This window comes from Pantherophis guttatus, chromosome 2 (assembly GCF_059756535.1).
Source record: "Pantherophis guttatus breed Tessera chromosome 2, ASM5975653v1, whole genome shotgun sequence".
Lineage (NCBI taxonomy): Eukaryota > Metazoa > Chordata > Lepidosauria > Squamata > Colubridae > Pantherophis > Pantherophis guttatus.
Genome location: NC_142064.1, coordinates 164583624 through 164596345, shown reverse-complemented (window position 1 = coordinate 164596345; position 12722 = coordinate 164583624). Strand labels below are relative to the sequence as shown.

General features: G+C 40.2%; 3 protein-coding genes across 12 annotated transcripts in view; 1 reads left to right on the top strand and 2 right to left on the bottom strand.

Annotated features, from left to right (window-relative positions):
* The window catches only part of MFSD11 (major facilitator superfamily domain containing 11), a 27667-nt gene extending 25343 nt beyond the window's left edge, over positions 1–2324 (bottom strand). For 2 of the 4 annotated variants that reach the window (XM_034408551.3, XM_034408552.2), the window contains exon 1: positions 530–986. The gene's annotated coding sequence lies outside the window, so the exon portion shown is untranslated. Of the gene's footprint in view, positions 1–529; positions 987–1158 lie in introns of those variants that run through there. The other 2 variants (XM_034408549.2, XM_087887208.1) reach the window with 2 other exon arrangements.
* On the top strand, positions 1494–4908 carry SRSF2 (serine and arginine rich splicing factor 2). 6 transcript variants are annotated; one of them, XR_004589649.3, is made up of 5 exons: positions 1675–2036; positions 2331–2639; positions 2907–3010; positions 3546–3656; positions 4112–4908. XR_004589649.3 is itself a non-coding variant. In XM_034408555.3 (3 exons), exons 1-2 carry the CDS (start codon positions 1675–1677, stop codon positions 2632–2634), a joined length of 666 nt encoding a protein of 221 aa, XP_034264446.1. In that variant the 5' UTR covers positions 1494–1674; the 3' UTR covers positions 2635–2639; positions 3546–4908. The 6 variants fall into 6 exon arrangements, 2 of the variants coding, with proteins under 2 accessions (XP_034264446.1, XP_034264447.1); XR_004589647.3 differs by having other exon boundaries at positions 3546–4908; XR_004589648.3 differs by lacking the exon at positions 2907–3010 and having other exon boundaries at positions 2331–2651.
* Positions 4888–12722, bottom strand: METTL23 (methyltransferase 23, arginine). Of its 2 annotated transcripts, none has more exons than XM_034408554.3 (6): positions 12599–12722; positions 11650–11858; positions 8177–8281; positions 6226–6463; positions 5260–5344; positions 4888–5081 (listed from the first exon to the last, which is right to left on the bottom strand). In XM_034408554.3, the coding sequence occupies exons 2-6, from the start codon at positions 11782–11784 to the stop codon at positions 4898–4900; spliced, it is 747 nt and encodes a 248-aa protein (XP_034264445.2). In that variant the 5' UTR covers positions 11785–11858; positions 12599–12722; the 3' UTR covers positions 4888–4897. The 2 variants fall into 2 exon arrangements, with proteins under 2 accessions (XP_034264445.2, XP_034264444.2); XM_034408553.3 differs by lacking the exon at positions 12599–12722 and adding an exon at positions 12459–12578.

The window sequence follows — 12722 nt, the reverse complement described above, 5'->3', positions numbered from 1 at the left end:
TGCAGTCATTACATTGTATATTGTAAATGACTTTTTTTTCCTCTGGGGTTGCTGGATTATTTGGTTTGCTTTGGGTGTTTTGAATGGCTTTAGTTGGCTTGTGTGCTACCATAATTCCATGTAGTAATAGTAGTCTGATGGTGGTGACCTTTGTCTCTCAAATGCAGATGGGAGATCAGGACAAGATTCAGCAGTCCATCTGCATTTGAAAGACAAAGTCACTCTTTCCAAGACAGCAAAATTCACATTTTGGATAGACAGGACCATTGGTTCAAAAGACGGGTAAAAAAGGCCATTTGTGTTCCTAATGCCCCACAGCAAAGGACAGGAGGAGGAGAAACTATCTCCCAGGCTGAAGATAGAATAAAAGCTCAGGCTTCAACTTCTGAGATTTCTTGTTAGAGTAAATTGGTCCACACCAGCAAGTCTTGGGGTGGGGTGGGGGGGACCAACCCACCTTGGGATTTAAACGAGACAATTGTTTTTTGGGGGAAAACCACCTAGAAAGGCAAACTGTTTTGTGTCTCACCTGGAAAGCAAAGACAGTCAGCTTGCTATCTTTTTTTACCTCAAAAAACATTGCATAGTACGTACTATTCTTGTAGTAGTGCAAAATACTATACAATACAATGTCCTTTTTTTCTCTCGTTTTAAATAAGTTTCCCTACCCACAGAGGGTGGCTGATAGCTAGGCCTGATAATGGGCTTTGAAAATCTTAAAGTGGTGCTACTACTACTGTGGTTATTGTTTCATTTTCCTACGCCTAATATCCTTCAACAGTCAGAATCGCTGCCCCAAACTGCAAGAGCATCCACTAACTACTCCGCCCTTGAAAAAACAGGGTCCCCCTCTCCCTCCGCCGACCCGGCTCTCATTCAGCGCGAAGGCAGAGCAAAGAAAGCAGCCTCAACCCGTTCCTCTCCGTCACCCCTCCTCCTTGGTCTCGCGCTTCCATCTTCGCTCGTTTCCTTTCGCGCGCCCCTGTGGCACGCTACGTGCGCGCTCCCGCGTATTATTAGTCAGCTTCCTCGCAGTCTTGGCCGCCATTTTAAAGACTAAGGTTCTTGTCTTTTACCAAGCGTATATGACGCCAAACACTTAACGATTTGTTAAAATCGACAGGCCGACTAAATTATAACGAGCGAAGGCGGTTATACCTTTTCCAAGAATTGTTATTTGGAATGGGAATTAACGCTCTGTAGCCTTCCGCGTGAGAAGCCTAAACAATCGCTTCCGGGTTTCCGCACTAAGGGGCAGATGAGCTTTCGCAGTCGATAAAGAGTTTATTTTTCCCTTTTTCTGTTTGGGTGGATGTCAGTTGCCCTCATTAATGCCTTTTAGTATCGCCTTTTCCCTTTGGAGCAACAAAAATCGAATTTAAATTCGAACGACTTAGGGTACAACGGAGGGGCGCGGGTAGAATCGAGAACTGCTTCCGGGCCACCGGCGGCCATTTTGTGGCGCTTAAATACTTGAGGAAGGGCGGCACCTCGTTCACTTGCTCGTGGCAGCGGTCGGAGATGGTGGCTTGCGAGTGAGCTCTGGTCTGCACGCCTCGCTGTTGTCTCGACGGCCAGGCTGTAGTAACGCGAGCCCAACACGGCAACCGTCTCTATAATTTTTAGGGATAGTTTGCCCGCTGCGGTTCTTTCCGTCTTTTTGCGCCCACTACCATGAGTTACGGGCGCCCGCCGCCGGACGTAGAAGGCATGACCTCCCTGAAGGTGGACAACTTGACATACCGTACTTCTCCGGACACACTCCGCCGCGTCTTCGAGAAATACGGCCGCGTGGGGGATGTCTACATTCCCCGCGATCGCTACACCAAGGAGAGTCGCGGATTCGCATTCGTGCGTTTCCACGACAAGCGCGACGCGGAGGACGCAATGGACGCCATGGACGGAGCCGTGCTCGATGGCCGCGAATTGCGGGTCCAGATGGCCCGTTACGGCCGACCTCCGGATTCGCACCACAGCCGACGTGGCCCCCCTCCGCGCCGGTACGGAAGCGGCGGTTATGGACGTCGCAGCAGAAGGTGAGATTGGGGGGGAAGAAGGCCCATCGGGCAAAAGAAAGGCCGGTTTTTCCTAAAAACGTATTCAAACGAGGGATCTGTGGCATAAGGGAGAGTCGTAAAAAGGCCCGGGCTAATGCGTTAGCGTACTAGTTGAAGGGGAGGGGGAAGGTCGGCGGGAAAGGGAGAGCCACGTGATCCTGAATGGGCGGCGGGTGGCCTCTCGGCCGTTGGCTCTGTGAGCGAACTCCCGAAAGAGAGTGCTCGGCTTCCTGGATGCTTTCCAACCGCCCGTCTCTTTTCTTTTCCACCTAGTCCCAGGAGGAGGCGTCGCAGCCGATCCCGAAGCAGGAGCCGATCCCGATCTCGTAGCAGATCGCGCTACAGCCGTTCCAAATCGAGGTCCCGCACGCGATCCCGCTCTCGTTCCACTTCGAAGTCCAGATCGGCCAGGAGGTCGAAGTCCAAGTCTTCGTCGGTGTCCAGATCGCGTTCCCGATCAAGATCCAGGTCCAAATCCAGAAGCCCTCCACCTATCTCGAAGAGGGAATCGAAATCGAGATCCCGTTCTAAGAGCCCTCCTAAATCTCCTGAAGAAGAAGGTGCTGTGTCATCTTAAGAACGGTAAAGTATCAGGTATTCTCCTCAACTTGCATGCTTTATTGTAGGAAATTAGTAGGCCCTGGGATCTTAAACATTCTGGAGTAAGAAGATGGGGCATGTTCATTTCTGAAAAGAGTGTTTTAATTTACCAGCTAATAAAAGGCATCTTCATGTTTTGTTGCAATTAATAGCTTGCTTTTTAATATCTATTGTTTGAGACGCAACCTATTTCTGAATTGACTATTTTCTTACTGTTCTTATCCAACATCTGCATTTTCCCCTTTAAAGCTGCGGTCTCCTGTTTGCTTAAAGAATATTGGCCAGTATTGCAGATTTTAACTGATTTGGCTGATCCTCCAGGGACCAGTTTCTGTGGGCGTGTATTGGAGCAGGTTTGTCTTTAAATGTTAAAGATACACTATCCTATTAAAAATCTGTTCTATGGATACAGTTCTCAAGAGCAGCAAACACTTTTAGAAGTGAAATTAGAAGTTGCTGGAAACCAGTGTCCTTGGTGCAATTGTGGGCTTATAAGAATATGCTGGGTGGGAAAATGGATAGTGTGTCTTTAACCTCCCTCAAATTGTTTAGTCCTGTTTTTTTCAAATGAAGGGGGCCTAGAACTGTTAAGGATAATGACTAATAACACATCAAGGCTTTGAATAAGTATAAAAGCATAATTAACAAGGTTGGATTTGGATTAGGGGTGGTTGTTGATAAACAACATGTGATGTGGTTAGTGCAGCGATCTGACAAATTTTCCAAAACACTCATGGCTACATTGGTATCAATGCAATAGTGGGAGGGAGATACTGTACTTGCTTGGAAACATGTTTAAAACGTCAATACAAGTAGGTATTTAAAAGTATCCATAAATAATAGAATGCATACAAGGAATCCCCTAAGCATTATCTTTTTCAAATTTAGATACTGAAAATGGATGAGAAATCTACATAAAGGATGCCTTTGGAGGAGAAATGATCATCTGAATTGCCAGTCCTTTGGAGACTCCTGCACAAGCAACAGGCTGTTGAAAAGGTTATTTTGTAACACTTTGTCTAACTTTTTACTTTATGTTTTTGAGCCTCAAATGGCAGACTTTTACTTTTATGTGCCATTTTGTTGCTATTATTCAAATTTCTTGTAATTTAGTGATGTGAACGACTACAGATATCATTATTGGCTTGGATATTTGAGGTAAAAACTTCATTTTTGTTCATATAGTGCTGACTTGTTTGCAAATTAAACTGATAATTAACATGCAGCCTCAAGTTTAATATTAAATATGCAGCTATAGTATGCTGAAAAGCTTTATGCTGTCCAGATGTTCAATTCTTGCCTTTGTTCTCCCAATTTTGAATTTTTAAAATTCAAGCACATATGCAAATACTTCAAGTCAAACATTAAACTTTACAGCTGACAAATTAATTTGAAAGATTTGTTTTTATCAGACAAAATTCTAATCTCTTCTCTTATGTATTTTTGTGCACTAGGCGCAGTTGTGTAGCAGTTGAGTAATGCTGGTTAGCTGTTAAGGTGGCGTGTTGCAGTGCAGAGTGCTTGGCTGTTTCCTGTTTTCTCCTGATTGCTCCTGTAAAGATGCCTTGTCGTGCAGAAACAAATGGCTGTCCAGTTAATTGTAATTGCCTGACAACTGCACTTCCAGTCACCCGGGCCTTGCATTAAAATAATGGAGCATACAGTGAGCACATCTAGCTGGTGATATACACACCTTATTTTTCCAGAATGGTAAATTAGACCATCTACATATGTGAACTTGCATATGAAAATGTAATGTTAAAGCATTTGATTCATTCCTTTTAAGTACTGATTTGGAGTATCTCTTAAAAACATTCTGTATTATAACCACTGTGTCTGTAGTTTAATAAAAGCAACACTTTTTTGGTGTTCAGGTTTTTTTTTAAAACTGATGGTTTGAGTCAGTTTTGTCTGTTAGACTAGGACAGATCATATTAGTTTGCAATTTAAGTAAAATTCATCCAGCAAATTCATTCCTATAAGTCCTAGTTAATGGGACTTAACTCCTAGATAACAAATTGTTTTTAAAACATTGTAGGCTCAAGTCACATTTTTGGTATTCCTGTGAAATGTGTATATATCCTTAATTCAAAGGAAACATGCAGCAGAATTCGTGTCGGCATGAACAATGAATAAAATTACTTTTAAAAAATGCTGAGAATAAACTGATTTGTATGCAATGGTGGTCAGGTAATATGGAACTATCAAATAAGCAATTGATACATTTTCATTAAAATCCATTAGGAATGTTTCCAAGTTTTCAGTCCTTTATTTTTTTTACTGATAACCATCATTTGAATAGTGTGCATCCCTGGAAGAGAAGATCCTGCAAGTTGTTCCTTATTGGCTTCAAATGACTGCAATGGCACATATGTGCTTTCCATCTCCCATTTGTATAATAATCCTTCAATAGACCAGTTGGCACTGGGGGGAAAAAGCAAATTTTAAAAGCTTTGGGACAAGATTGGATTGCCAGTAGCACTCAGAAACTGAAAATTCTTAAAAATTAATAGTGAGCAACTTGAGACATTTTGAATGAGCTATTTTTAGTGCCAAAGTACATAAATATGAAATCAATGGGAGAATGAGACTAACTATATACCTTCTGACTTGGTAAGTAGTCCAAAATTGGGCATGAGGGTTCCTTTCCATTAAACAGTGCACTGTACTTACAACATCTTCAAAGTCTAAAAAAAACCCAAATGTTAACATTTATTTTGCTATGATTAGAAATAATTAAATTATATATTGCTTTTACATTTCTTCAATTCTGTGATTTGACTTGTTAGTCTTTCTTATCAACCCTGTAACACTATTAGCCTGAACTAACACGTTTTCAAATGCATGTCAGTTTGAAAATGTTATATATTTGAGGCAAGGTTTTTTTTTAATTACAAAGCTTTTACAACAGGGACCTGAAAGTACCATCATAAACAAGCAGTTTAAAAAAATCTATCCAGTAACTTGATAATCAAAATAAGGGATTAACCCTGATGTCTGCCAGATATTTATTTACTTTTACCATCTTAACTCCAGCATAGTCGGAGATGATAAAATGGCATTCTCCATCATCTTTCTATGGCTTTAGAAACTGGCTTGGTGTCATGGTAAAAGTGCTGAATTAAAGTATTTGAAATAATTCACTGAAGCTCCCATCTGTGGCTCATTGGGAAATCAAAGCCAGATGGGCTATTGTGGGATAAATGGAGGAAAGTAGTATGTGCACACTTTATAGCTAAAAAAGCAGAGTACACAAGAGTTGGCTTCCTAAAATTTGAATTGCAAGTTATCCCATTTCTCAAATTTTACCAGTAGTAATGGGACACATAACTTATGCTGTAAATCCTTGAATAAAAAAGTAATTGAAGCTATAACAGCACAAAGATTCTTTTCATCCTTTTAAAATTGCATACCCTCTAAAACCAAGCAATTTGTTTCCCCATTAGTTTAGTAGTTGGAATAAGTAGGACTTACAAAGTTTTGAGTTTACAAAAAACAAGAATTTTTTCATTGCCATTATTCACATGCTTAGAATAGTTCCAAAAATGAATATTAAGAGACCACTTGCCTTCTGGTTCAAAAAATACATCAGCTCCCAAAATAAGGTCAACTGGGGCTAAGGTCAATAGACAGGGCGATACGTGACCCCAGGTAAGTCCTATGACACATATCCCAGAGAGATGATTCATCTGGCAGCTTCTTCGGCAGTTGTCCAAACACCGAGAGAACTCTGCATTATCTGATAATGTTACTTGTGCTCCACATTTTGCCGCCACTATTCCAGGTAGGCTCACACCTGCTCCAATCTGAACAGAATAAAACCTAATTTGTGACAGCAATTGTGATACAAAACACATTCATAGAATGCATTCAAATTCCCTGCTCACCTTCATTTTTGATACTTTTTATCAAAAGGTTTGCATTCTTAAAAAATGTAAAAGACAACCAAAAATAACTAATAGTCTGCTGGTGAATAATAAGTGTCAAATTGCTTTATTCAAAAGAAAAATGTGGGATAGAAAATGCAAGTTCATATTTGATACCTAGATTTAATCTATCCAAGCCATTTAGGATCGGCATGAGTGGTATCTGAGCAGAGAGGAATGTGGAAGTGGATTAACTCCATGGTTGAGATGGACATGCCAAATTTAATGTATAAATAAATAATCCATAGCCACTTAACATTTGGTCTGTTCTAAAATACCTGAAAAATTGCAAGTGTGAGGCACATTTTAATATTTTCAGATTCCCATGTTTTGAACTTTATACCCATTACCATAGAAAGTGATAGCTGGACAACAGAAATGGATTCTCCATGCCTTAATTACATTGGAAAGTAATTTGTGTCCAATTTAGATTGAAGAAGTTGCTTAAAAACGATTCCAATCACACAACACATAGATATGATTGCACTTCATTATGCCTATTTTGAAACGTATAAAAGTTTTGTATATTTATATAGGGTATGTATAGGTATAGGATGATATATTGTTTCTCCTACAGTGATACACACACACACAAATAGCCATTTGTTTAACACTGTTTCGGAGTTACAATGGTTGAGTTTAATTGAACAGAATACCTCATTTGGCCAAGTATGATTAGACACTCAAGAAATTTGTCTCCAGTACAGAAGCACTCTACATGCAAAGTAATAGAGTAATAATAAGTATAATACCAATAAAAGGGAGAGTAAAGGGGAAGAAATTGCCCTGGGTCTACTTGTTTTGGCATACATTGCCCTGTAGTACTCCAGGGGAAGGAATTGAAAAAAGTGACTCCATTACCCTACAGTCAAGCATTTTGAGCTGTTAGCAATTGGCTTGCATTTATGAAGGATGCAGCATCTTGTTGGTCACAAGATCATAATGGTTGCAATGTCCTGTGGCCACACATCTGCAACTTCTAATCTGACAAGCAAAATCAATGGAGGAAGCCATATTTGCTTAATAACCCTATAATTCACTTAACCATGGTGATTTGCTTAACAATGGCTGTAAAAATGGTTGTAAAATCAGGTTTGGTCAGGCAATGACTCACTTAATGACCACTTTGCTTAGTGGCTGAAATGTTGGTCCCAGTTGTGTAAATTGAGGACTTCCTATATATATACACCCACAAATGACTAAAATATATTCTATGAGATTTCTTCAGTATTTGTAACGCACACAAAAATTATCTGGTCTTTTTGCAGAATTTTGGCTTGCTTAAAATAGTGTTCAAATTCATAACAAATTTGGTGCAATTTCCCACTGCATTAAATCCTCATTAAGTGACTGTCTTATACAGTAATCATTGTTACAACAGCAATAACTTTGTGACCAGTTCTTGCATTTAGGAACTTTATAGATCTGTAAAACAAAGGAAAGTAGAAGTGCAATTTCACTTAGTGGCTGCTTTTGCTTATTGACCACGTTGCCAGTCCCATTTGTGGTTACTAAACAAGGATTACCACTTTTTTCTTTCCTGTTTAAGGCTCTAATTCCATGATATTTGAATGAGAATAATGTGACACTTACCTCTAGTATTCTTTTGCCACAGACAAGTCTTCTATGAAACCAGATATACTCAGCCAAAACCACCGCGCAAGGCCAAACATACATACCATACTGAGGATCAAGAACCTAAAAAAAAGTTTGCATTGCAAAATAAGATAGCATTAAAGGAATTTTAAAGATATAACTTTTTCCTGTTTTCCTAGTCTTTTAAGTAGTTTATAAAATACTTCTATTAATACTGTTCTACAATGTGCTAGAACTGCATACAAATCAAAGGTCAAGGAGAAAGCTAAAATCCACCTATAATATATTTGTAATAATGAATATGCTGTATATTTTCTACTAGATATCTATAGAAAAAAATATTCATTAGAACACATGCATTTTGTAATCAATCTTTTCAGGCTCAATTGTGACTATGCAGCTACAGTACATATGTAAGTACAATGAAATAAAATCAAATCCAACATGTGAGCCTATTAAAAAAATGCAGACAGATGTAATTCCTCCTTCAAATCTTAAGTGAATGGTTATAGATTCACCCAAAAAGGACACCAAAGTTACTGTTTTATGTTTGTTGTGTGTGTGTATTGCCTAACAATTGACAAAGTAAAAAAATTTACACTAAATTTCTTAACCACTTCTACTTAGAATCAAATAAATAAATCTTTCTGCCTAATCTTACTCAATCTTACAAACACAGATACCCGTTCAGAATATGACTTTATGATAGATTTGATTTAGCTTAGGGAGAATAACATGTGTACAAGAATGCCTGTTTTAATACAAATTGTGGAACTGACATATTGCAGTGATCAACATAATGAGTTTAAATATTTACTGAGATAAGCCTTCTGCTCTCAGTACAGTGGGGCAAAAAAGTATTTAGTCGGCCACCAATTGTGCAAGTTCTCCCACTTAAAAAGATGAGAGAGGCCTGTAATTGTCATCATAGGTAGACCTCAACTATGAGAGACAAAATGAGAAAACAACTCCAGACAATCACATTGTCTGATTTGGAAAGAATTTATTTGCAAATTATGGTGGAAAATAAGTATTTGGTCACCTACAAACAAGCAAGATTTCTGACTCTCACAGACCTGTAACTTCTTCTTTAAGAGGCTCCTCTGTCCTCCACTCATTACCTGTATTAATGGCACCTGTTTGAACTTGTTATCAGTATAAAGACACCTGTCCACAACCTCAAAAGTCACACTCCAAACTCCACTATGGTGAAGACCAAAGAGCTGTCGAAGGACACCAGAAACAAAATTGTAGACCTACACCAGGCTGGGAAGACTGAATCTGCAATAGACAAGCAGCTTGGTGTGAAGAAATCAACTGTGGGAGCAATAATTAGAAAATGGAAGACATACAAGACCACTGATAATCTCCCTCGATCTGGGGCTCCATGCAAGATCTCACCCCATGGGGTCAAAATGATCACAAGAACGGTGAGCAAAAATCCCAGAACCACATGGGGGGACCTAGTGAATGACCTGCAGAGAGCTGGGACCAATGTAACAAAGGCTACCATCAGTAACACACTACGCCACCAGGGACTCAGATCCTGCAGTGCCAGACGTGTCCCCCTGCTTAAACCAGTACATGTCCGGGCCCATCTGAAGTTTGCTAGAGAGCATTTGGATGATCCAGAAGAGGTTTGGGAGAATGTCATATGGTCAGATGAAACCAAAGTAGAACTGTTTGGTAGAAACACAACTCATCATGTTTGGAGGAGAGAGAATGCTGAGTTGCATCCAAAGAACACCATACCTAATGTGAAGCATGGGAGTGGCAACATCATGCTTTGGGGCTGTTTCTCTGCAAAGGGACCAGGACGACTGATCCGTGTACAGGAAAGAATGAATGGGGCCACGTATCGTGAGATTTTGAGTGCAAACCTCCTTCCATCAGCAAGGGCATTGAAGATGAAACGTGGCTGGGTCTTTCAGCATGACAATGATCCCAAACACACGGCCCAGGCAACGAAGGAGTGGCTTCATAAGAAGCATTTCAAGGTCCTGGAGTGGCCTAGCCAGTCTCCAGATCTCAACCCCATAGAAAACCTTTGGAGGGAGTTGAAAGTCCGTGTTGCCCAGCAACAGCCCCAAAACTTCACTGCTCTAGAGGAGATCTGCATGGAGGAATGGGCCAACATACCAGCAACAGTGTGTGCCAACCTTGTGAAGACTTACAGAAAACGTTTGACCTCTGTCATTGCCAACAAAGGATATATAACAAAGTATTGAGATGAACTTTTGATATTGACCAAATATTTTCCACCATAATTTGCAAATAAATTCTTTCCAAATCAATGTGATTGTCTGGATTTGTTTTCTCATTTTGTCTCTCATAGTTGAGGTCTACCTATGATGTCAATTACAGGCCTCTCTCATCTTTTTAAGTGGGAGAACTTGCACAATTGGTGGCTGACTAAATACTTTTTTGCCTCACTGTACTTACAGCTAATTTCAAAAGGAAAAAAGCAATGATTACAGAAACATCTGTTATATTCAGGGATTAATCTATAAAGTCAGGAAGTCAAATTATAAAGCATTTAAGAGAGCAACATAGATGCATTGTTTCCTGCACACGAACTGGCACATATTTTCTATCTTGTTAAAAAAGTCAAATGTCAAAATGTTGTGAAGATTTAACTCAATTAGGTGTATCACTGAAATATGACATGCTTGTGTAAACAAAAATAAATTTGAGCATTAAGAATTTTTAAACTCTTAAATCTAAGAAAGTGTTATATCCATTACCAAAACGAAAACATTCTTCATTCATTGATTTGTTGATCAGTAATTCACAAATAAAGGTTATCAAGATAAGCCCTGGAATCAGTTCAGGATTTATCAGATCACTAACCAGTGATAAACACGGGAAAGTGATCAGTATAATTAACTATATCAAAACTTTGAAATACTCTGGTAACATATTACTAAATAAATCTGCAACCCTAAATGATCACTTGAAAATATGCCTCATTGCATTCTAAAAGCTTTACGTTGAAGAAACATAGGGTACTATACTAACTTTCTGTTGTCAGATTTGTATTTGAAATATAATAGTCCTTAACTTTTTAAATTTGCCATTTCACTTGCAGAAAGAAACAATTTAAGTTTAAATTTAAGCTCTTCATCAAACTAGTTTGAAAAACCAAAACCTCACTGGAACATGAACTCACTTTAGAAAAGTTGTAGGATGGAAACCAAAAGAAACAATGCCTATCAAACTATCTTAAACCAATTTTCAGTGCAGCATCTGTTCTTAGGGGAAAAAAAAGTATTTCAAAATGAGTCAAGAGCAATTTCTGTGAAATGCAAGGATATCTTTATCTTATCTTCCAGAAAGATTATCTTCCAAGGTTTTTAAATTGAAATCTCTGATTCTCATTCAGCAGATAAGAACTGATAGGTGGATCATACCAAATCCAATCTGAGCATATTGGCTGACTGTGTGACAAACCATAATCATAAAAATGGTACCTCAGGAATCAGCACCACCAGCTCCAGGGGCCGCTCATCCCCGTCTCCCTTTTCCTGATCCTTTCCAAACCGGTATTCCTTCACAGTCAAGTTGGATGCTATCTCGCACATGCCAGGTTTTGTGAAAGGATCCATAGGGCCTGATTGGCCATCCGGCAGTCAGGCTCTTCCAGCACGTCTCTGGACGAGGCAGCCAATCATGTCCATTTCTAGGAAGGGAGGAAATTATCAAAACCCAGCCGACAAGAATGGCACTTAACAGTTATCTCCCTTTACCAGGTTTTTTTTTTTCCTCTTGAGTAGCCAGGCTGTTTTTACTTCTCTCCCACTGAAGACAGACTGTTTATTCTTGCAGGCTAATTGATCCTATGGAGAAATGCCAATAGAGCTCAATTTCGCCTGGTATCACTCGAGCTTTCCCTGGAAGGATTTGGGACTCTTTACAGAGCAATCCATTGCGGCCACTTGTGGAGTTATTGCATCTAGTGTAATGTGAGTGTCATATATTCCTTTAAGGATCAAAGTCCCGTTAGACCAATAAACCTGTTTAAAAAAAAAAAAATCTACACCGATATCCAGAATCAAACTGCGTCTCCCTATGAATGGGCTTCCCTGTGCAGTTTGGAAACCACCGTCCTTCAATGTGGGCTGCTAACCCGAAATAAAAGTCCAATATGACAGTCAAGCCTGCTGTTTACGGACACGAGCTTGGGGTTAAATCTCGCGGAACAGAGTAGGATTTCTAAGTTAAATATGCGTCGGGTCGAACCCGTCCAGGTTCCTAGGAAAGTGAACGGAAATCTCATTGCCTGAAAGAGTCGTGCCTAAACGGGCAGCTTTCAGCCAAGTGCAGCCACTGCAACAATCCGATCCCCGCTTCAGCGTTTATTCCCCCCCCCCCCCACCTTCACTGGGCCTTCCTGGACTATAAAGCCACCCTCCCACCCACCTCGCAAATCAGCGCCTGGCTAAGAGCGCGATCCACCCCCCCCCACCACGCCGCCCTTCGCGTTGCGCAACAGCGACGCCTCTCGGCGGGGCGTGACGTCCCAAGATGGCGCCGAAGCGCTTCC